This window comes from Ailuropoda melanoleuca, chromosome 15, assembly GCF_002007445.2.
Source record: "Ailuropoda melanoleuca isolate Jingjing chromosome 15, ASM200744v2, whole genome shotgun sequence".
NCBI classification, from domain to species: Eukaryota; Metazoa; Chordata; class Mammalia; order Carnivora; family Ursidae; genus Ailuropoda; species Ailuropoda melanoleuca.
In genome coordinates this window covers 83,670,093-83,695,461 of record NC_048232.1, presented here as the reverse complement: position 1 = coordinate 83,695,461, position 25,369 = coordinate 83,670,093, and the positions used below count along the sequence as shown (strand labels likewise).

At 38.7% G+C, this 25,369-nt stretch overlaps 1 protein-coding gene across 1 annotated transcript in view; it reads right to left on the bottom strand.

Annotated features, from left to right (window-relative positions):
• The window catches only part of EP300 (E1A binding protein p300), a 79,316-nt gene that overhangs the window by 53,840 nt on the left and 107 nt on the right, over positions 1–25,369 (bottom strand). The window contains 1 exon segment of the mRNA XM_002927026.4: positions 7,126–7,763. Within this exon segment, the coding sequence (XP_002927072.2) occupies positions 7,126–7,763 (638 nt within the window).

Here is a 25,369-nt window from a genome sequence, read left to right as displayed (position 1 = left end):
TCCTTTTTAAAATCTGACTCTACAGGGGCACCTGGGTGGCTCAGTTGGTTAAGCATCTGCCTTTGGCCCAGGTCATGATCCCAGAGTCCTGGGAGCAAGCTCTGCGTTGGAGGGGTGGGGGGATGGCATGGTGTGTCCCTTCTCCTCCCTCGGCCCCCCCAATTCTCTCAAATAAATAAATCCTTTAAAAAAAACTGACTCTATAGGTTTTTCTCTAAGTTTTCAGTATATTAAAAGCAGAAACTTATGGAGCACAAGAATTCAAAAAACACTCGATAGTGGCAATCATTGGCAAATATATAGGAAAAATAAAAGTAATACCTCAAATATAAAGAAAAAAATTGTTTGGGAATATTTAACACATAGGGAAAAAAACCCTTAATAAGATTTGCAGGCACCACAGTAACTCAAACCAATACCATGCATATAACTCCAAGATTCATCAAATAACAAAAACAAAATTAAACTACAATCAGACATTTCCTACTACTACTGGATTTAATAAATGCCCATGTTATATATCTGTATCCAAGTTAGATGCCAGACACTACATTAATAACTGAGGGTACAATGATACACAAGGAGGACTAGGGATCTCTTTAGAACCTACAGCAAATCCTAAGCATTACTTTTCAGACTCATTCCCATTACTCCTATACCAATGCCTTAGTTCAGGAGGCCTCACCACCCCACTGGGACTATCCCTCAAACTGTTACTACACACCTAAAACCACATCCATCTAGATGGCAAATTTGGGCATAAGACTCTCCTCTTTCAAACCTGTCAGGTTACAGCATTTACGATTAGTCTTTCTCTCAACATGGATTCTTCCTCCTTTCCTTATTACACTTAATACCTGCCGCCCCAACTGGTCCTTCCTACTTGTTTCACTCCTTGCCGATCCAAGTCCTAAAACAGATCAATCACTGCTCCTGTACTTCAAAATTTTAGGTTAAAAACTCCTTAACATCATATGCCAAAGACTATCATTAATTGATGTTAATTTTGAGAACTCCAAAAATGACATTACTGTTCCTACCTCAAAAAAATTTTAAAAAGAGAAAAGGAAAGAAGGAAAAAGAGAATTATTCCTAAGGCCAATATTCATTTGAATGAAGTTCAAGAGGTTTTTTTTTTTTAAATATCAACTTCATAAGTCACAATTCATACAAAATTTGGATATCAATCTATCCAGCCAAGTAACACATAATTCTTCACAGCATGTGAGGTAACCAGAGTCAGAGGAAAGGAAGGTTAGGACCTGTCATAGAATACGGGCTAAAAAGTAATATATAAAGATGTTCCAAGATGGGGCAACTGGTGGCACCTGGGTGGCTCAGTCAAGTGTCTGTTTTCCGCTCAGGTTACAATCCCCAGGGCCCTGCTAAGTGGGGAGTCCACTTCTCCTTCTTCCTCTGCCCTTTCCCCTGGCTTGTGCTCTCTAAAATAAATCTTAAAAATCGTAAAAGATGGGGTGCTGAGGTGGCCCAGTCGGTTGGTTAAGTGTCTGACTCTTGGTTTTGGCTCAGGTCATGATCTTGCAACTCGTGGATCGAGCCCCACACCCAGCTCTGTGCTCAGTGTGGAGTCTGCTTGGGATTCTCTCCCTCCCTGTCGGCCCCTCCTCTCGCTCTCTCAAATAAATAAATAAATAACACAAATAAATAAATAAATAAATAAATAACACAAATAAATAAATAAAATCTTAAAAACAAAACAAAAGGATGCTCCAAGGCTGTGTCTGTGAAAGGGACAGCGATCACTAAGACTGAAATATAGGGGCGCCTGGGTGGCACAGCGGTTAAGCGTCTGCCTTCGGTTCAGGGCATGATCCCGGCGTTGTGGGATCGAGCCCCACATCGGGCTCCTCAGCTATGAGCCTGCTTCTTCCTCTCCCACTCCCCCTGCTTGTGTTCCCTCTCTCGCTGGCTGTCTCTCTATCGAATAAATAAATAAATAAATCTTTAAAAAAAAAAAAAAAAGACTGAAATATAGAAAACAGGCAGGATTCCTGCTCTTACAGGTCTCAGTCTAGCAATGATCACCCCATATAAGGTTACAAGTGAGGAGGTGACTGTTGCTGTTAAGAAACATAAAAGCATTTTATCTGTTTTTAGCTGCATTAAGTTTTATCAATATACGGATCATAATAATAGAAAGAAATTATACGACAGTGATAAACAACATGTACTTTTAAGTCAGAAAGACAGGAGTTTTCTGTAATACCCATTCCCTGACTCTGTTCCCTCATCTGTAAAATGGGAATAAAACCATAGGGTTGATGTTAGAATTAATGGCCCTAACATATTAAATACCTATTAACATTTAGTAGCTCCTTAGCTTTTGGAGCCTAACACTAATTTAGATATAATTATACTGTCTGATGCTATTTATTAATATTCTGGATCTTGTCTCTTTAATCATAACAAGCTCTTTCACAGATTTTATTCTTTTTTTAAAAAAAGATTTTATTTATTTATTTAAGAGAGAGGGAGAGCGTGCACTGAGTGGGGGAAGGGGCAGAGGGAGGGAGAAGCAGACTCTCCACGGAGCAGGGAGCCTAGAGATCATGACCTGAGCTGAAGGCAGATGCTTTCACTGAGCCACCTACGCACCCCTAGAATTTTTTTTTTAATTTTCTAAGGGGGGAACCCTTCAGAGTATTAATGAACACTTCCTGAATAAAAAGCCCTTAGTTCCAAACAAAGTTAATCTACCAATTTACAGAATATTAACCCACTGAAGTCTCTACTAGTGGGCATTCCCATATCCTTCAGCCAACAGCTGTTCATGTGGTAAGCCGTTTGATCTCCTGTACAGCCAAGAGCTACGCCTCTAGAAGACTACACCTTAACTTACATGATCTAGATTTGATTTCTCCCCCTCCCCATAAAAATGTTTTAAGAACAGGAGCGCCTGGGTGGCTCAGTCATTAAGCATCTGCCTTCGGCTCAGGTCATGATTCCAGGGTCCTGGGATCGAGCCCCACGTCGGGCTCCCTGCGCAGTGGGAAGCCTGCTTCTCCTTCTTGCACTCCCCCTGCTTGTGTTCCCTCTCTCTCTGTGTCTCTGTCAAATAAATAAAATCTTTAAAAGAAAAAAAAAAGTTTTAAGAACACACAAAATAGGAACTACAATAATACTAAGCACTTGCTACCACTAGTATTACTACTCTACAAGTAAGTCCTTACTATATACCACTCACAAAGAGCTTACTTCTATTAATCATTTAGTTCCCCAATAATCCCATGAGGTAGGTTACACCCACTTTTACTATTTCCATTCTACAGGTGGGAAAACTGAGGTACAGCAAGCAAGCTGCCCAGGGTAATATAGCTACTATGTGAGTGACTGAGTTCATTTTTTTTTTTTAAAGATTTTTATTTATTTATTTGACAGAGACAGAGACAGAGACAGTGAGAAAGGGAACACAAGCAGGGGGAGTGGGAAAGGAAGAAGCAGGCTCATAGTGGAGGAGCCTGATGTGGGCTCGATCCCACAATGCCGGGATCACGCCCTGAGCTGAAGGCAGACGCTTAACCGCTGTGCCACCCAGGCGCCCCGACTGAGTTCATTTTTAACCCAGTCAGTAAAGCTCCACAGTATATGCCATTAACTACGATGATTAACTTCATCTCTTTCTTCATACATAAAGGGCAGCTATTAGGGATAGGATTTTCAAAAATGTTTATTTCTTTTGTCACCAGCATTTTTAAGGAGGCAGATATGTTTTGTGACGTTACTGGAGAGTGAAATGATTTAACCAAGAAGTTGGGCAATATGCAGCTGAAGAGGAGGATGACTGTGGTAACAGCCCAGATGCTAGCCCAGGTAGCATGATTCAAAATCAGCACTATTCCACTCTTCAGTGTACCCTCCTGAACTGACCAGTCAGAAATAACTTTGAGACATAAAACATTTTGTCATTATCTTATGCTAACTCTAAAATCCAAGACTAGATTAAAAGGGGGTATGATCCAACTTTTTCCGCATAAACCACTGTTAGGCTTTGGAAGAATGTTATTAGTAATGTCACAACCTTCATGCACACTCTGAACCACAGATTCACCCGTAAAAAGTACTGTGTACAAAAGCCATTGCCATTTGCCAAGAGGGTTCAAATCTTCAAGTCTCACTGAAAACTTCCTTATTCCTGATTCTTTTTTTTTTTTTTTAAAGATTTATTTATTTGACAGAGATAGAGACAGCCAGTGAGAGAGGGAACATAAGCAAGGGGGAGTGGGAGAGGAAGAAGCAGGTTCATAGTGGAGGAGCCTGATGTGGGACTTGATCCCATAACGCCGGGATCACGCCCTGAGCCGAAGGCGGACACTTAACCGCTGTGCCACCCAGGTGCCCCATCTTATTCCTGATTCTTAAATATCATTAGAACTCTTAAGAATTCTGGAGAAATGTAATGAATATAATCAGCTCTTTGAGGTAATTCTACGACCTGGTCCCATGGAAGGGGAACTGCTATCCAACAATTTTAACACCCTGAATTTATTTTAATCTTCAACAGGAAAATATAGAAAGCTTTTCTTCCTGCTATAAAGAGAAAACTCATTGTTTTATAAAAGTACTTAGTGGTATATTATTGGGTATCTCATCCTAAACTTCCGTAATTCCCCAAAACTCATTTACTAAGTAAGCATTTAGAGTTCTTACGTGTTAGGCACAGCTCCAAGTACTTTACAAGTATCAACTTTAAAATATAGGTGGGACTCATTTAAAAACCACAAAATATTTTAGTAATAATATATTTTTATATTTGAATTCCTCCATCCCTTGAAAACAGAAGCTCCACAAAGACATTTTGTCTGTTTTGTACACTGCTATATATCCAGTCCCTCAAACAATGCTGATACAAGAAATTTGTGATTTAGATCATAAATAGAACAGTGCCCCACTCCCATGGAGACTTTTTTTTTTTTTTGAAGATTTTATTTTTAAGTAATCTCTACACACAACGTGAGGCTCAAACTTACAACCCCTGAGATCAAGAGTTGCACGCTCAACTAACTAAGCCAGCCATATGCTCCTGAGCCTCTCCTTTTTAAATTTTTCTTCATAGCACGTACCTGGAATACTATAAACTTATAACTTACGTGCACACTAGAAAGTAAGTTCTATGAAGTAAGTCTATTCGCTGCTCTATCTTCAACACCAAAACTAGGGCTCAATAAATATTTGCTCAATCAGTGAAGGTTTAGTCTGTCACCCCACCACCACTCCCCACTGGAGTATAAACATCAGGGGGACAGGGACTCTTCACAGGTTATGTTCTAGAACCTAGAAGAGGTACCTAATAAATATTTTACCTTCTTGTTTCCGGTTTCCACTCCAAATATTCGAACTTAACCATATCAACACAGCAACATGAAAGTGCCAAAAAGGGAGAATGTACAGAGAAGGTAGGAATGACAGAATCTTTCCCCAAGTTAAGAGGTCAATACTCTTTACTGTGTAGCAAAAATAAATAATAAAATAAAATAAAAATAAGGGGCTTTCATATCTGAATATGACCTCCATCTCCCCACTCCCAATTCATCCCTATGTCTTTTTTTTTTTTTTTAAAGATTTTTTAATTTCTTTATTCGACAGAGATAGAGACAGCCAGCGAGAAAGGGAACACAAGCAGGGGGAGTGGGAGAGGAAGAAGCAGGCTCATAGAGGAAGAGCCTGATGTGGGGCTCGATCCCATAACGCCGGGATCACGCCCTGAGCCGAAGGCAGATGCTTAACCGCTGTGCCACCCAGGAGCCCCGTCTTTTTTTTTTTTAAGTAGGCTCCATGCCTAGTGTAGAGCCCAACGAGGCACTTGAACTCATGACCCTGAGATCAAAACCTGAGCTGAGATGAAGAGTCGGTTCCTTAACCGAACGAGCAACCCAGGTGCCTCCCAATGTCTTAATTTCATCCCTGAACTCTCTCATCATCATGATTCTCAGGAACACAAACTCCCAATACCTACTCAGTTATTCCTCTTACAGAGAAAGCTTGCTCTTAAATCCTTGTGAAAATCTTTCCCATCTCCAATATCACCTTCCAAGCAAAGTCATCTTTTTCATTCCACAAATATTTACTAACTATATGCCAGGTGCTGGCAATTGTAGTGTGATACCACTTCAAGAATAAATAAATACATATGTAGGAAAAATATGAAGAGATAAACATCAAATATATGCTTATAACATCTTAATTTTATAAAGAGCACATTTAAAAAGTTTTGAAGAATATATTTAGCATGCTTTACAGAAGAAAGCTAAAAAAGTAGGCTTTTTGAAAAAGAAAAGCCTTTCAAACAATGACCAAAATTAGGTTAACTGGACACTTGGAATGTTAGTTGAGGTTTCAGAGTAAGTGAATGCACCTTAATAGCCAACAAATAATGAGAAAAAATAACATTTAATATATCTTTTATAATAAATACCTCTTGAAAACCAGGGACATTCCAAGTAGTGGAAATAAGTGACGTCTCTCTGAAGATGGTATAAACCCAGCTAGCTCAAAACCGTGTTTTTACAAGGAGGCTATGAGGGCTAAAGTGGGCTTAGAAAGGAGTTAAAAATACTCTTAACATTTGTGAAAATATTCTTATACTTACTCTAACACTCTCAAACTGAGAGAACAGGAATTAGCTAGCTGTTCAGTTGGAATAAACTGAAGGTATACAGTATCACTGAACTGTAAAGTAATTGTTTTCCTTAAAATTAATGTAAGAGCTTCATAAAACCTGTGACAACACAGATCCTTGGCATATATGTGAGAAATGGTACAGCATGTAAGAAGATAAAGCATGAACAGTAAAGAATAAATGAGTAACTGATTTCAAGTCCCCCTTCCATCACTGGAACAATCAAAAACATACTTTTTTTTTTTTTTTAAAGATTTTATTTTTTCATTCATTTGACAGAGATAGAGACAGCCAGCGAGAGAGAACACAAGCAGGGGGAGTGGGAGAGGAAGAAGCAGGCTCATAGTAGAGGAGCCTGATGTGGGGCTCGATCCCACAATGCCGGGACCATGCCCTGAGCCGAAGGCAGACTAGCTTAACCGCTGTGCCACCCAGGCGCCCCAATCAAAAACATACTGATAGTGCATACAAACCAAAACTGCACTTACCTTAAGAGGCTGAGGGCCTCTCAATCCCGTTTGTCCTCCCATCTGAGGAGAGCCTTGCTGCAGTGGCTCTGTCATTAAGTTGCCAGCATTTCCCATGCCTGGGTTTGGGTACTGCATATTAGGTCGCCCCCGGCCTGCTCCAATTGAACCGTTCATGACTTGATTAGGCATCATCCCCTGTCCACTGCCTGCATTCAACATTCCAGGATTCATGCCAGCATTCATCCCTGTGTTCATTCCCATGGCAGGCTGATTTACTGGACTGTTCATCATACCTGCTGCAGATGGCGTAGGACCTTGATTTGGTCCACTGGTGCCCATCCCCATGTTGGGAGAAGTCAAGCCTGCCTGTGCCATTGGGCTTTTAACCATGCTATTTATCAAACCTAATCCAGGACTGTTCTGTTGGGGCTGGCTGGCCATGCCTTGGCCTGGGCCACCAACCCCCATATTGAGGTTAGGGGAACTACCAGACCGTAGCAATTCTGACAGTTGTTTATGTTTAGAGGCTGCATCTTGTACTATGCCAAGACTTGTCTGAAGCTGACTAATATCACCACCATTGGTTAGTCCCAATTCTGTAGAGTTGATTAATTCATCTGGTAAGTCATGCTCCAAATCAAATAGAGAGCCAAAATCTAAAAGCAAAGAGAAAAGATAAAAGTTAGAGTTTTGACAGAATCAAAATTACAAATGTCTCTGTTTTGTTCTTGATAAGCATTAAATATTTCCAAACCTAACTCCATGGGATACTATTTGTATTGCAGTCTTTCGTATTATGCTAAAAAAAATTTTGTTACATGTGTATTTAAAAATTAGAGAGTATTTGGTTATGCCAACAAGTTTATTTATTTTTTTAAAGATTTTATTTATTTATTTATTTGACAGAGATAGAGACAGCCAGCGAGAGAGGGAACACAAGCAGGGGGAGTGGGAGAGGAAGAAGCTGGCTCATAGCAGAAGAGCCTGATGTGGGGCTCGATCCCATAACGCCAGGATCACGCCCTGAGCCGAAGGCAGATGCTTAACCGCTGTGCCACCCAGGCGCCCCTATGCCAACAAGTTTAAACACTTATGAACTGTACCTAAAGACAGACCAAAGGAAAAAGGATTAAATGTTAGCACAACACCCATTACATGAGTTGTCCAGTTTGTACTGACGTTCATGAAAAAGATATACAATTGTTTATACAATTCCAGAATTCCTTAGAAGAGGTTAAAATAACTTATCTATACACAAACTAAGTTCAGAATGAAATAAAAGATTTAAAATATTATAATAATAAAGACAACTGATGGTTTCTCAGCCTTTTGGCTAAGATCAAGTGAAGACAATTGATACAAAAGATCTACCATTCCCAGAACATTCATTGTGAGCTGGATGAAGACAGGGACTATCTGCCATTCTTTACCAAGTGCCTATCACAGTGCCTGCCACAAAGCAAGTCCTTGATCTGAGTGAATTCACTTTCACCTGACCTCAGCTTACAGATTAGTTTTTCTTAACCAAAATCTTGCTGGAATAGGATATAAAACCATGCCTAGTTCCTTCAACAACATACAAATCACCCCGATCACACCAAAAAGAGGATACAAATTATGGATTAACTCAGGGTTTTTCAATCTTGGCACTACTGAATATTTTGGGCTGAACAGTCTTTGTTGTAGGGGAAGGGGAGATTGTCCTGTGCACTGTAAGATAAGCAGCAGATCCTTGGTCTCTCTCAATGCCAGTACTACCCCCACCCCATCTGTAAAAATAAAAAATGCCTCCAGAAATTACCAAATGTCCACTGGAGGGAAAAAACTATCGCTGATTGATCTGTGGACTAACAGTATTAACTCATTATATAGACTGAGGGGTTGATTTTTTTTTCCCTTTTAATTCTCCAAGTAGTTTTCACATTAACAAGGAAGGCATAATTGGGTATTTAATAATTAGATACACTTGAATCAACTGATTATACTAGTAAAAGACAGTCCATCCCCTGAAGACAAAATACCACTTAGTAATGATCTACGTGGTCCGATTAATCTTGGTTCCGAAGCCCAACTCTTCCTCTGTGCCCTTCCTGTTCTTAAGAGCATTCTATCACGGCACTGAAAATATCTGTGTGTCTGTCTCACTGACCCCTCCTCTCTGCTATCTCTTCTTCCTACCACCACCCTTCACCCCACCGCTGCATCCAGACTGTAGCTTTTTGGAAAGGACAAGTTTCACCACTTACACACCAACGCCCTGCCTAATGGTCCAACGTGTGTAGGCATCTGGTCATATTATAACTGCTCTGTATCAGGACACCTCGGTGGCTCAGTTGGTTAAGCGTCCACCTTCAGCTCAGGTCATGATCTCAAGATCCTGGAATAGAGCCCTGCATCAGGCTCTCTGCTGAGGAGGCTCCCTCTTCCTCTGCCACTCCCCCTGCTTGTGCTCTCACTCTCTCTCTCTGTCAAATAAATAAATAAAATCTATTAAAAAAAAAAAAAAGAATGGGAAGTTCTTATATATATATTTGCTCTGAATTACACCCCAGGATCTCAGCACATGATTCAGAGTCCAGACTTTTACAGTATTATTCTTCCCTTTCCAAATCATTTTGTGTTCCTCCATTATAAAAACAAAATGTGTCTTAGGTGTTTTGGAATACAAATAAGGTTTCAAATAAAATTTCCCAGATGTCCTTGGGACGCCTAGGTGGCTCAGTCAGTCAGGTGTCTGCCTTTGGCTCAGGTCATGATCCCAGGATCCTGGGATCGAGTCCCATATTGGGCTCCCGGCTCAGTGGGGAGCCAGCTTCTCCCTCTGCCCGCCACTCCCGCTGCTTTGTGCTCTCTGACAAATAAATAAATAAAACCTTTAAAAAAATTTCCCTGATATCACTACTGAAAGACAACTGCTTAATATGTGGATATATTTCCTTCACTGTTTCCACTTACATAATTCACAAAACTAAAATCATACATACTTTATGAACAATTCTGCATTCTACCTCCCCCTGTAGTATACAAGGAAATATCCTATCATCTGCATAGTTTTAGTCTTGAACATTTAAGTAAAAAAAAAACACAAAAAGCCTCTGCTGATTTAGAAATTTTAAAAGCATACATATACACAAGTGACAAGATGAAATCACAAAAGAAAAGTTAATACATTTCAAAACTTAAAAAATAAAGATAAAAATTGAGTTAAGTAGCCAACTTATGTTAGAAAAAAAACAGTAGCAAGACAATCAAAGAGAAAAGCAATTATCAACAGAAGAGAAAAATAGGGATACGACTGAGAGGGTACCAACAAAACCACAAGAAATTGGTTCTTTGAAGAAGAAAAATAAAAAATAAATTTCTGGGAAGGTTAAGGAAAAAAGAAAAAATAGAAAGCAATACAGCTAATCAACTTCACACAAAAAATTGAAGAGACAAAAATGGATATGTTCCTGAGAAAATATTCACAAAACCATAATCAAAAAGAAACTCTATAGGATAAACGTGCCAGTTTCTGAAAAAAAATCAATGACATAAAGAAAAATATAAGGGAATGGGAGGAATTGTTATTAGAGATCCAACAATTAGATATACCTTGTTTGGAACCTGCAAACCACATTTTTTTTTTTTTAAGATTTTATTTATTTATTTGACAGAGAGAGAGAGAGAGAGAGCCAGCGAGAGAGGAACACAAGCGGGGGAGTGGGAAAGGAAGAAGCAGGCTCCCAGTGGAGCAGGGAGCCCAATGCGGGGCTCCATCCCAGGACCCTGGGATCATGCCCTAAGCGGAAGGCAGATGCTTAAGGACTGAGCCGCCCAGGCGCCCCAAGGAAACACATTTTTAAGACAAGAATCACAAAGGGGTATCTGGTTGGCTCAGTCAGTTGAGCACCCAACTCTTGGTTTTGGCTCAGGTCATGAACTCAGGGTCACGGGATTGAGCCCTGAGTTGGCCTCTAGTCTTCTTGAAATTCTCTGTTCCTCCCTCTCCTTCTGCCCCTCCCCAGGCGCCACTCTTATCTCTCAAATAAATAAATAAATAAATAAAATCTTAAAAAGAAAATCAGGAAAATTAAATATGACTGAGTGGTGAGTAATATTAAATTATCAATTTTGGCAGGTGTGGTAATACCACAGTTACTATGTTAAAACAAATCCTTTTAACTAAGAGATACATATTGAAGTATTTCTGGTGAAATGACTTGTCTGGGATTTGCTATAAAACACTCCTGCAAAAAAAAAAAAAAGGAGGGAGCATGTATGTGTGTGCAAAAATAACTTGAAGTAACAGGCACATGGGAGTTCCTTTATACTCTTCTATTAAATTGAAATTTCCCATTTAAATAAGTTTAAAAGAAGGAGACATAGAAAGCCCGAATAACCCTTTTACCATTAAAGAAATAGTCTGGGGATGCTTCAGTGGTGCAGTAGGTTAAGTGTCTGAGTCTTGGTTTCAGCTCAGGTCATGATCCCAGGGTCATGAGATTGAGCTGTGCATCAGGCTTCTGCTCAGGGAGGAGTCAGCTTGGGATTCTCCCTCCCTCTCCCTGTGCCCCTCCTCTGGTTCGTGGGCACTCCCTCTCTCTCAAATAAATAAATCTTAAAAAAAGTCTCTTACTCATTGGTTAATCTTCCCATAAGGAAAACACCAGGTCTAAATGTTTTTACGGGCATGTCCTACTGAACTTTCAAATAAAAAACTTCTACCTCCTACAAACACTTCTAGAAAACAGAATACTCTAAAAATCACACGGCCAGTACAAGAAAATCATGAACGTGAGCAGCAAAAATCCAAAAAAAGCCCCCAAAACAAAAACAAACCCCCCAGCAAATCAAATTCATCAGTGTCTTTAAAATGTACTGTAATGATCAAATTGGGTTAATGTCAGGAATCCAGGGGGGGAGGGGTTTGCATTAGAAGCCTAGAATATCTACAAATGTCATTCATTATATTAACAAAGGAGAAAGAAAGTACAAGGTTCATCTCAATGGCTGTAAGAAAAGCACTGTATAAAATTCAATACCCAATCACTCACAAAAAAATCCCAACCCAAACCAACAAAAAAAACTACAGCAATCAAGAAAGTGATGGGAAGGAACTTCCTTAAAGTGATAAAAAATGTTCCTTCCAAAACCTAAAAACTGACAGCAAATATGCATTAGTGGACCAACGTCAAAAGCCTCTTTAGCATCAGAACAAGACAAAGATACACATGACAAACACTTCTAATTCAATGTTGTACTGGAGAATCTAGCCAAAGCAATAACACAAGAAAAGTTACACATTCAGTGCAATGCCAATCAAAATCCTAAGTTTTTCAGGGAACCAGACAAGAGGATTCTGAAGTACACACAGAAGAACCTAGTTTCCACCTCTGTATAACAGGAAAGTACATACTTCATAAGTTATTTGTATTAAATGAGTTAATATATGTATTTAGAATAGTGCCTAACACATATTAAGCACCATGAAGATGTTTTATCTATTATTACTCAATGGAATCATTACCCTTTTAGGAGACAAAACAATTTAATAATGAGAACAAACTTTTATCAGGCACTTTCAACTTGTCAGGGATTGTCCTTGGCACTTCAATAATTTTATTATTCCCACTAATCCTCTCAACAATATCAGAAGTAGGTAAAAGCCACATACACAGAATTCACTGAGGAGAAATCAATCAGTAATATGAAAGTCTTACTGGAGGTCCTAGAATCTTGAGGATTTTAATTTAACCTGTACTACAGCCAAATTTGCTCCATTTGATTGCTGTTTCATGTTTATGCAAAACATTCCACATCACATTACAAAGTTAAGCTCCACTGTGAAGCCAGACAGGAGGGTTTACATTGGCAGACCCTGAAAATAAAAGTTTAGGACTGTTTATAAATGCCAATCCTGTACTTTGAACAGACCTAAATTGTAGCTACTACTACAAGAGATCCACTCAGGTTTCAACACAAAGATTGATCCCAATACTCCTGTTTCCCAAGATGCCCCTCAATCTCAACTACGCACTTACTACCTTCTATCTTTTGTTATGGCTAAATATTTGTGTGCAATATACTTCATTACCAAATGATGAGTATCTGAAGGATAAGGGTTGCATTTATTTTTTAAATAGATTTGAGAGAGAGAGCTCATGTGTGTGCACGGGGAGGGGCGCAAGCAAAGATTCTCAAGCAGACTCCCTGAGCGGGAAAGCAGGATGTGGGGGCTCAACTCCACAACCCCAAGATAATGACCTGAGCCAAAATCAAGAGTTGGACACTCCTCTACTTAAAACATTTTCAACAGCTATAATGATTAAATTTGGAAGACTATGTAAAAGTCATATATACTTTGATCAAACAGACCCTGTTATTTCATCTAATATCATTAACAGTCATTATTACTCCTAAGCTACTTTGTGCCTCAAAGCTCTGGACATTTATGATTCCTAAATGCCATCAGCTATCACTGTTATCTATACCTTGGCACTGCTCAGGGAGTCTAAACCCAATTCTATTAAGCTGTCCTCATTTAGCAACTGTGAGCTCAAGTCAGCCCTTTCATCAAGAGATAGTAAAACTTGCTCTACTTCCTTCATGGAGTTTTATTATTGTTGTTCTGTTTTTAGGGATGGGGAAGAGTTTTTACTGAGAAAGGTAAACTCACACAGAAGATTCTGGTGTCCCTGGCTGAGTGACAGAGAATCTGAATGCCTGATGAGAAATTTCAGAACCTTCTGTCCAGAGGGAAGGGCCAGATAACTTCCAGGGTGAGTCCTTAACTACAACTTTGTCCTAAACAGAAAATGAAACCCATGGTCTAAAACTAATAGAAAGGCAAGTCCCAAACTAAAAGCAGTATGTATGAAGATACAAGGGAAAAAAATAATTTAAAAATTTAATGTCACAATTTAGGAAATCCTAGGATGGTGGGTTTTAGTACTGACCAGCCTCAATTCCATGCTTGTTACTGAGCTCTTCAAGTTCTTCCTTTCCCTTCAAGGAAAGGGAAAAAATGAAGGTTCAAATAAATCATCTTTTCTGGCCCCTATCTCAACTTGCCCTTCACAGGGATTAGTTCAGATCAGCTGAATAAAATTTAGATGCTCGACAAACATAAGAAACCTAGAAGATCCCTTAACCTAAGAGTTTGGAATTTTTATTCTAACGAGAAAATTGATCTACTGAAGAATTTTAAGCAAAAATATGGCATGAACAAATTTGTATTTCTTAAAGCCCACTCAGGCAAACAAGATGAAGAATGAATTGGACCGACATGTCTGGAGGCCGCTGCTGGAGAAGTAACAAAAACTAGCAGTTGATCCTAGAACGGAAGTACTAAATGGGAAGAGGCATCAAAGATGCCAATTGAAAGAACTCTTTTTGACTATAGGTGGGGGTTAAGAAAAAAGACAAAGATGACTCCTAAGTTTCTGGGTTGGACGACCTAAGACTATATAGGGGTTCTGTTATCCAGATGGGAAATCCAGAGGAATACATGGTGATGTAAGAAAGTCACCGTTGGACATTAGGGGGGCCATCAGATATACAAAAGCATTTAAGGGACAATAATCTTAACCGTCAAAGGATGTTAAAACCCAACATTCCCCAGCCCATCCACCAGGAATACTGTCCTAGAAACCAGGTTCCGGGGCACCTGGGTGGCACAGCGGTTAAGCGTCTGCCTTCGGCTCAGGGCGTGATCCCTGCATTATGGGATCGAGCCCCACATCAGGCTCCTCTGCTATGAGGCTGCTTCTTCCTCTCCCACTTCCCCTGCTTGTGTTCCCTCTCTCACTGGCTGTCTCTATCTCTGTCAAATAAATAAATAAAAAATCTTTAAAAAAAAAAAAAAAGAAAGAAAGAAACCAGGTTCCAAGAAGAAAATGTTAGTGGTGATCCATGCTCCAGAGAGAATTTACTAAATGTAGATACTAGGAAATATTTACTAATCTAAGTAAGAGTAGTTCAGTGGAGCTGTAAAGAGCAAGTGCCAGACTGCAGTGGATCGAGGAGGAGGTAAAAAAGGAAAACACAAGTATCTTTTCTAGATAGTAAAGTAAGCTCCTAAATATTTGCTTAATTGCCCCCTTTCTCTACGATTAGAAATTTATAAACATGAAATTTGTTCCATTGCCTTTTAAACTATCCTATGACAAATACCACAAAGCAATATCACAAACTGTTGAATGAACTCACACTATCTCCAATAACACAATTTCTGCTTACTATCAAAAAATTATCAACCAATCAACACCATTAGTGGACGATTTCCACCAAACAGTTCGTTGACCAGTTCCCAAAATACCTTTAATGATGCTCAAGTACAGAGTAACTTTGAATAAAATGTTTCTTCACCTGAGTGTATATTCAAACCAAACACAGCGATACAAATGTGACCGACAAGACACATTTAAATGTTATTTGCGAAGTTTAGAATACATGAGGTGTATCCAATGGACCAGGTATTAGAAATGTGACAATCTAAACAAAAACAAATTTGGACTGAATATGTGGGAAACTGGTGTTGAGTCAAAACATCCTTTCGTTATTACGTACTGATTTTGTAGGTCACCCTTGGTGCTTTCTATATTGCTATACGGATTTAGCCATATAATCTCCTGTAAAATGAATACCCACATCACTTAGACTTTCCAAAAATCAAGATCAGGATGATTCCACAATATAAGAGAAACTAAATAAATACTACTCACTATGAAATATAGAAAGCATAACCTTCAAAATTAGAATTCTTAACAATTCCACACACTGCACTGTGCTGTGAGAATAAAGGGCTTTTTTTTTTTAAGTTACTAATTAGGATGTGAAACTTGAAAAAATTTTGGCTGAAAATCTAATTCTACTGAATAGCACCTCTTCTCAGTTATGCACTTTTTTCCCATTTAGAAGGCCCAAACATTATTTGTTTGTAACAAGCTTATTTTTGTGCTTCAGGTAAACTGAAAGTCAAATAAAAACTCAGTTCTGCTCTTACACTGTGCACATAAGCAAAATATCCATACTAATATTCATACTGTTCCAAAACTAGTCAATTCTCAAGTACCCATTTAAAAGACAGAATTCACCCACTGATTTTTTCTTTTTCAAGATTTTATTTATTTGACAGAGAGAGAGAGAGAGAGCGTGCACGCGCACAAGCAGGGGGAGCAGCAGAGGGAGAGGGAGAAGCTGGCTCCCTGCTGAGCGAGGAGCCCGATGCAGGGCGATGCAGGGCTCAGGGCTTGATCCAAAGACTCTGGGATTATGACCTGAGCCGAAGGCAGACAGTTAACTGACTGAGCCACCCAGGTGCCCCATTCTCCTTTCATTTAGTTTTCTCTGTGGCATTAAAATGCTGAAGAAGAAGAAGCAGGAGGAGGAGGAGGAGGAGAAGGAGGAGGAGAAGGAGGAGAAAGAGGAGAAGGAGAAGAAGAAGGAGAAGAAGGAGGAGGAGGAGGGGAGGCGGGGGAGGGGAAGATGATTCCAGATCTCAAAACCTTTCTTTCCTCTAATCCAGTGGTGAGGCCAGAGGATAAGTAGGAACGGGACAGGTGAAGAGCAGGAACGGGACAGGTGAAGAGTGGAGAGAAAGAAAACGGGATGTGGACAACCTAAAGCTCAGCCAGTTCAGCAACTGAAAGAATTCAAAGTAGGGAGAGCAAAGTGAGTGATGAGGTTGGCAGAGATCAAAACGCTTCAGAGCCCCTATTCCAAGTGAGGGATCTGGGATTTTAAAAAATAAGGATAGAAATGAAAGTTAAATCTATATAACTTCAATAAATCTGCTAACAGTTTGGCTAGACATTGACAATATAACAAAGATCTCTCATTCTTATTGGTTTAGGGCACTTCCTGCATTATTAACTCAGGTGTTTGGGGTTCTTAAAAACCATGACATTTTAAAACATCACAGTCTTTAAAATGAGGCAAATTTGCGAACTTCATGAATTAGGTTGAAACAACTTTCCTAACTTTCATTCCCTAACATTCATGCTTTATTTAAAAACAGTATTTTGATATTCTGTAGATGTAGAACTAATCTAACCGCAAACAACCCATCTATCAAGGAAAGAAAGATGCACAAACATTTAAAACTACTTTTGAAAGACTAAGAAAATTAAATGAAATATCCATGCTAGAAAAACAGATATGACTTCTAGTATTTTTCAAGACAACTGGAAACAATTTGTGAATTATATATAAATTTGGATTGAAGATGATGATCAATACTAAGTTATACAGTATCACACAGATGTGCATGCTAACGAGTGAATTTGGAAATCCAATGGAGTCAAAGGGCAGAAGTGCAAGCAAACTTCAAAATATGCATTCTTAACATTGTTCTGCAACCATGACATCAAAAGGCATACCTACACTTTGGCAAGTGACTGACTTGGAGTTGACTCTTAATCCCAACACATTTAAATTAGGTCTCAAAATTTACAGAGATGAAGTGCTATAACTGATCAAATGTGTGACCTTGGGCCCACATTTGGAAGTTTTATATTGACTATCTGCCTTGCTCTTTATCAATTTATTTAATATGGTGACACTTCTTGACATGAAGTTAACTAAAAGGTGAGGACACTATTATTTATCAAAAACCCACCTTAAAAATCAACTCAATGACATGTTCATATTAAACCTAAACTGCATGTTAATTTAACTGCCACTGATCATTTCTTGATTTTGAGTAGTGGTAACGTCTTGGGAGAAGCTTTACGGTGAGTGTAAGATTCGTTTGCTTGACTAGGGTTTGTTCTGAGGGAATGAAATGCCTATAGGGGATCCACGTGATAGAGCTACCATACCACCTCTCCAAAAAAACAAAACCAAAAAAATTCCTAAAGATTGCATATCTGTAAAGAAAAAGGAGAGAGTGAAATATTTCTGAGTTATCTGCTGTATTCTCTACATTCAGGACAACTGGTAAACAAAACTTGGACCTTAAAAAAACAAACAATTCACATCAATAATTACAGTCTACCAAAAACTTCCAAGGCAAATGCAAGTGCACTTCAAAAGATAAATGACATACCCCTAGTCTTCCTGCCATTAGGTACTCTTCTTGCTACTGATCCTGTACCGTGTCACCAGAATTAGTCCTCCCCCTTTCCCTGACCACATCATTCTCTTGTTCATAAAATTTTTATGCTGATGGTAAAAAATGTCAAACTCCTTACCACATTTCTGTCTTTTCATAATAGGACACCAAAATCCTTTTTCATCTGTCTCACATGAAAACATACCACCATAGTCTACGTTCCAGTCGCATTAGAACCACCTGTATTTGTTCCACCTGAAACAGAAATACTCTTCCAACTTTCTCTACTTCTAAGTAAGTTATGTTCAAGTTCTCCTACCTCTGTTCAAATACACGTTCTCTTTGAAGTTTTCCCTCAGATCTCCAAACCCACCCACTCAGAAACAATCCCTATCCTCTACCTTTATCCCCAACTTCTTTAAACACTTATCAGAGTATAACTCACAGGAAAATTGTGTGGACATGTACACCAACCCCACTAAATGCTTTGAGAGCAAAAAGTGCAACCTTGATTCATTTTTACATTTCCAGGTGTCTAATAATTGATGTTTGTTGGCTGAAATGAGAGGAGGACACACCAAATGAAAACAGTGACTACTCAACTCAAGAGAATCACACAACTTCAAAATGTTCAAAATTTAACTCATGGTAACCCCTCCCCACCACATCCATACACAAATACTTCAACTTCCTATGTTTGCTATCTTTAGAAAATGGCAACCTCACCAATCCAGCTGCCCAAACTTGAAACTTTGAAATTACCCTTGATCCCTCTATCACAAAATCCGAACATGTAATTAATCACCGAGTTCTGCTGGTCACCCACTTTCCTCAAATCTTTTCACTGCTTTCTATCTACTAACTCAGACCACCCTCATGACAGCTGAAATCCTGAAACAGCCATTTCTCTGGTCTCCTTGTTTCATTTCAAAGCATTTCTCACTTTAGTCAATCATAGAGGTACAATTATGCCCCATCCATTTGAAAGAGCTAAAATGGGGGGCCCCAGGGTGGTTCAGTGGGTTAAGCATCTGCCTTCAGCTCAGGTCATGATCCCAGGGTCCTGGGATGGAGCCCTGCATAGGGCTCCTTGCTCAGCAGGAGCCTGCTTCTCCCTCCCCCTGCTGCTCCCCAACTGTGCACATACTAGTGCCTTCTGTCAAATAAATAAATAAAAATCTTTTTAAAAAGAGCTAAAATGGAAAATCTAAACTCCAGTAAGTATTATAAGCCAAGCATAACTGGCTCCATACTCACCTCTTTGGTTTTATTTCTTGCTATTCCCCCGTCAGATGGAACTTAACAGGTTCCTTGAACAGGCTGTTCCCAGCCCAGGCTCACTTTTACTAACCCTATACTCTTCCTTCAGATCTCAGGATCGGACACCAATTCCTCAAAGACAGCCACCAGAGGAACAGAAGTTACAGGTTACAGGCCCTCCCGTTTCTCCCACTGTACACAGTACTTCCCAAATAAAATGCTGGTCACATCAGTCTTGAACACCACTCTCATCCCCTTTTCTATGAGGTAAGGGAAGGCAGGGTCCATATCTGTCTTGATTACCAGAGTATTCCCTGCACTGAGGATATAAACGCCTAGTATACAGAAAATGTTGGTCCAATACAGATGAATGCCAGCTTGTCAACTCTTCTAAGCCACTATTTTTCAAATTGTGGGTCACAAGCCAATAGTAGATCATGAAATCAGGGGCGCCTGGGTGGCACAGCGGTTAAGCGTCTGCCTTCGGCTCAGGGCGTGATCCCGGCGTTATGGGATCGAGCCCCACGTCAGGCTCCTCTGCTGTGAGCCTGCTTCTTCCTCTCCCACTCTCCCTGCTTGTGTTCCCTCTCTCGCTGGCTGTCTCTATCTCTGTCAAATAAATAAATAAATCTTTAAAAAAAAAAAAAAAAGAAATCAATACAGTGGGTCACAACCAGCACTTGAAAAAAAAAAAACCATAATAGAAAACACCAGAGTATATTACAGGTAGTAAGGATAAATAGTTTGTCCACTTGCTGAGGTAGGGTCTCTAGTTCTCCATGTAAATGTAACTCTTACTGGGTGTGGTCAAAAAAATTTGAAAAGCACTGCACTGCTCCTTCTTTTCTTCTCCCTCTTCCTTTTGAAGACCGTCTTTTAAGACCCAGATAAGCAAACAGAAAATAAAGTAGTGCTCAATCACACAGTTCTTTAGCAAAAAGGCATTCTAACTTGAGCATTTCCAGTAAGAACAATCTTTCTGATTTCTCATTATGCTTTACTTATTGATTTCCATTTCACTTACTTACATATACAAGACACCCTATATGACAGTACATACAGTACTTCTACTTTTATTTCAGTCTCTGCTACCATATTCTTACGCTCTCCAGAAGCTTAATCTTTGAGTAAATTTATTGGCTAACTGCACCATAAGCTTTACATCTAAGACTACTACTCTTTGAACTTCATGAAATTGGGTTTCTCTTTATCCAATCTATAAATCCATTAAAAAATCTACCACTGCTTTGCTGTTGTACGTATTTAGCCAGTAAGGTTAAAAACCGTCAACACAATGAGCGCATACTACACTGTAGCAAGCACTCTCCTCAACATTTGATAAAGAGAATTTTCATTTAGTCCTCATCACAATTCTGTAAGGTGGGTACTACAGGCGAGGAAGCTGAGAAAAAGAGGTTAAGTAATTGGCCCAAGGTTCACAGTTAATAAAGGCACATCAGGGATCAGAACTCTAAAGCAGTCTCTCCAAAAACCCCTTTTCTTAACCGCTTACATTTTTTCAGGAGTTTTAGTTTTTGTTTCTCTCTCTCAATTACTCCTTTTGAAGCATTTATAAAATAAGATCTACATCTAAAAACAAAGGATATCTAAACTGTTCAGAAGAAGTTTAACACCTTAATATTTATTCTCTTAAACCTGTGAGAACTGAGCAATAAAAAATTTCTAACCAAAATTTCAGAAGAAAACTAACACCCATCACATGAAAAAACCATCTGCAGAATTCAATGCTTTAAAGTTTTTACACTTGGTGTAATTTAAGTTTCAACTAGCCCATTAATTTAGTGTTTGCCACACTGAAAAATTCAACTTCAGAAATTCTCAAAGAAACCTTAAAATCACAAAATACACACAAAACAAGCATATCTTATTTTTCTTTTAATTGTTGGCTGTTATGAATTGGCAGAACAGCTCCTGAACTGTTTTTGTAAATATACCAGGAAGATGTATTTTACACTCCCACTTGAATCTGCAACATTCGTCCTACTCTTTTTTTTTTTCCCTTTCCTATTTACCACTTAATGTCCCTACAAACACCACTAGGCACTTATTTTCAACTTCTTGTTTCAATTTATCTCACTTTTTATAGAATAGACTAAGGAGAAGATGAAAAAAAGCAAAGTAAAACAGAAAATAGTGCAAAAAGGCAACCAGAGGCAGACACTGTTTCCTCTCTCTCCATTATACATTCACTGGACATGCCAATACATTTCTTACATCTGTGACAGACACAAATTTCTGCTGGAAAAGGGTACCCATACTGTATGTAACATGTACAAGATTTACAATTTAACAAAAGTCACTTTATCTCACTATCAACCACATATAGCCTTCTTGAAGCCCCTAATAAATGAACTTACAAAGCCTTGAGAATAAGCAATTGTCAGAGTTCAAGGCACTTAATAAAATGTTCTGCAACTTAACACTGAGGTCAGCAATACCTCATTGGACCAAGGAGCCATAACTGAAAAACTCCCGAACTCTAATATAAACATGCATGCCTTAAAAATAAAATTAAAACACAGTATCATAGGTTTAAGAGCCGAAAAAGAAATGGCCCCCACCAAAAATATTCTGGTTAGATAATAAACCACTAATCCACAGTGTTTTGAGAAAATATAACTGACATTAAAAAAAAATCCTTGCCACTTCTCTGTTATGTATATCAATCTAGTGGCTAAAATGATATATTCAATATACTATCTGCCCTGCTCCTTTGAAATGAAAAACAGGCATAAAATCCAAGCCAATTCTGACCCAAGTACACAGTAGGACTACAAAACTGGTACCAAGACCAGAAAGATCCCTACTTAATATGCCAGATCCTAGCGCTGTCATCCATCTTTCCAGAGTCTGTTCTTTCAGTGCATATAGCATTAAGTGTTTACAAAGCAGTGACAGAACACATCCAATGAACAATGAAGGCAACTATAGCAACTTCATCAAGCCCATCGCTCAGATTATTAGAAACAGGTTCAAGAAATACTTTCAGGACTTACCGGTTAACTTTCCTGATCAGTAATTTTACCAAAATATTTTTACAAATGGCTTTTATAATCTTTTTTTGGGTGCAGAACATAAAGTCATTTGATTTATCGAATAGTTCTGACCTAACCATACTAAGTTAAATAAAATTTTCAATGGCTCAAATACAAATATTGAAACAGGAACATAAAGATTTAACAGCTGAAAAATAAGTCTCTTCCTCCCCATTCCACATAAAATTTGAACTTAATTCAAGTTATCTGAATCAATCCAGAATGTTTTAGAAGAATCTTTGACTTCTCATTAAGAAGTCATCTTTATTCTGCATCAGTGGCTAATTAAAAATTCAGAAGTTGGAATTTAAACACTAATTTGTTTTGTTAACACATTAGTATGTCAACCCACCTGGGTTCCAGTTTTTTTTCCTATAAAACTGGCACATGCCTACACTCTTGGAAGGGACACTTACACTACTAAAATCACAAGACCTAATCACTAAAAAAAAAAAAAAAAAGTTTCTGATGTCTAGAATGTTGGGATCATTTTGACCCAGTTCTAGATAAAATTCCTAATCAATTACCAAAAAAACAACTTACTTTCACATTTATAAAATATTCGGGTAATAACTCAAAAGTAAAAACGTATAAAGTTACATGTTTGAAAACTTAAAGTTTTAAGAAGTGAAGTGTCTCTGTTAAAAGTTCCCTGCCAACTTACACTACACACTGCTGGCTGGGGAGGAGGAAAAAAAAAAAAAAGGGTAAGATCACCAACTTGAATTAAGTTCACAATGGGACAGTATTTTCTTTATAACTACTTCTCTCCATTCCCCACCCAAAACCCAGACTGATTAGGATTAAAATTGTCACCAAAGAATTCCTAGAGTACAATCCTAACAGGGGACTGGGGGATGAACTCTCATCACAATTTAGAGAAAGGTAACTAATACCAAGATAAACTCTTAGTACTAAAACTGAGTTCATCTCAATGTTGAGGGTTTTTTACTCTAAAAACCCACTTGATACATTTAGGACTCTTTTAATTATCCAAAGATATTTCAAGTAGCAGAATAGTTTTTGTGTACTAGACAGGTGAGACACTACTAAAATGAGTTAGCTAAAGTTGCCAAGTACACAGATCAAATATGGAGAAGGCAGTAGTGCACCTGAACAGAGGTGTTTGAACAACAGAGCACAGCTTTCCTTTCAGGCCTTGCATTACTCCAAGACTAAGCTGTTCAAATCAGGAGTCATCAAAATGACACACATTAAAGAAGTTTTCTCTACAGCATCCCAAGTCTCTAGTGAACTCAACTGTAAAATCCATTACCACATTACACAAAAATTAAAGAAATAACACAGAAACATACAGGCAGGAATATGTCTAAAGATGATCTGAAAATCCTTCGGAACGTTTTAGTAAGTGCAAACGAATATGATACTCATGTGTAATAGTTCGGAGGAAAAAAAGGCAAAAGAAAAAATCTGTGAAGACGACAGAAAGTTCAAGGAATAAGAATAGATCAAAGTTCTTGCATTGCCAATTTTACAAGTCTGAAGTAGAAAACCGCAAAAATCCTCAATCTTTACAGGTTACCTTAAACTCATGACACATTTTTCCTATAAAAGCGAGGAATTCAAAGCATTTGCCATATCCTTACATTTTCACCCTCCGAAACAAAACCTACTTAGAAACATGCTTTAGAAGTTCTCTACAAACTCATCGGGTACATTTAACTTCATTAGGCACTCTCACTGGCAGATGGAGGGATGACGTTGAGTTAAAGAGATGCTCCGTAGTAAGGGGGAACATCTTGTGGACTGTCAGATGGCCAGCCATTCTTCCTCTTCTTTATCCTGGCACCTCAAACAACTACGACAGCAAAAGAGCAGGTCGGTGGCCATCAGGACAGCACCAAACTAATTATAAGAAGGGGATGATGGAGGGAAGTCTCCCTGAATTTCCTTTAACAAAAGGGCTGGTCCACAACTGAGTGAAGTTAAGAACGATAGAGCTTTTTTACACTGAAATATGGACCTCCAAGTATGTTTAAAGCACAAAAAAGCAAGAACACACAAATACAGAACCTAACACACTATTTTAAATTTTTGTATGATCAGTTTATGTTTGCAGTTCATGAATGGGACCCTTACAACTCCTAATTTTGATTTACAAGTACATAACTCCACACAATTGGTTATCTCCACCGCCCCCCCAAGAGAAGTGACTACAAACTGCAAAGAAAATGCCTCTGCTCTCTCCAAACCTAAAACCCCAGAGTTTCAGACATTTTGGTCTCACACCAAAGAAATGGGAGATGTAAAATGAACTGCGCTCTATATTGATTCTTAAGGCAAATAAAAAAAGGGGTGGCTGGGAATGGTAGGTAAAATAATTCGAACAAAATTTCAGCTTTGACGTTAAACCTAACGTCAAACCTGAAATCCTGATCACACACACACACACACACACACACACACAAAATCAAGATTTTTTTACACTCTCATCCTCAACGGAAAATACTGTGCAAAAAGAGAAAATCTTGAAAAGGAAGAGTGGAAAGTAGAGAAAACAGAATAAGTGCAATCGAGGAGAAAGGATTCGCAATTCCTCATTTCTCAACAACAAAAAATTCAAAGCAAAATTGCATAAAAAGCCCTTACACACAAATGCACTGGCATTTCAAAAATTAAACTGCATGGAAGCAACAATAAAGGCGATTTCCATAGCACCACTCAAGAGCTCTAATTCCAGAACACACATCGATATGACATAGTGTTGCAACAAATGTATTAGGAAGCAAAGAAAATGGTTGGGCTACTGGACGTCTTCGACCAGCTCATTCAAATACCTTTAAAATTAATCAAGAAGCAGAAAACTAAGAAGAGAGAAAAAGGAAGAAAATATGGAAGAAAAAAGGTGCACCGAGCAGAGAAGATTAAGGGGGATGTGGAAGGCCAGGGC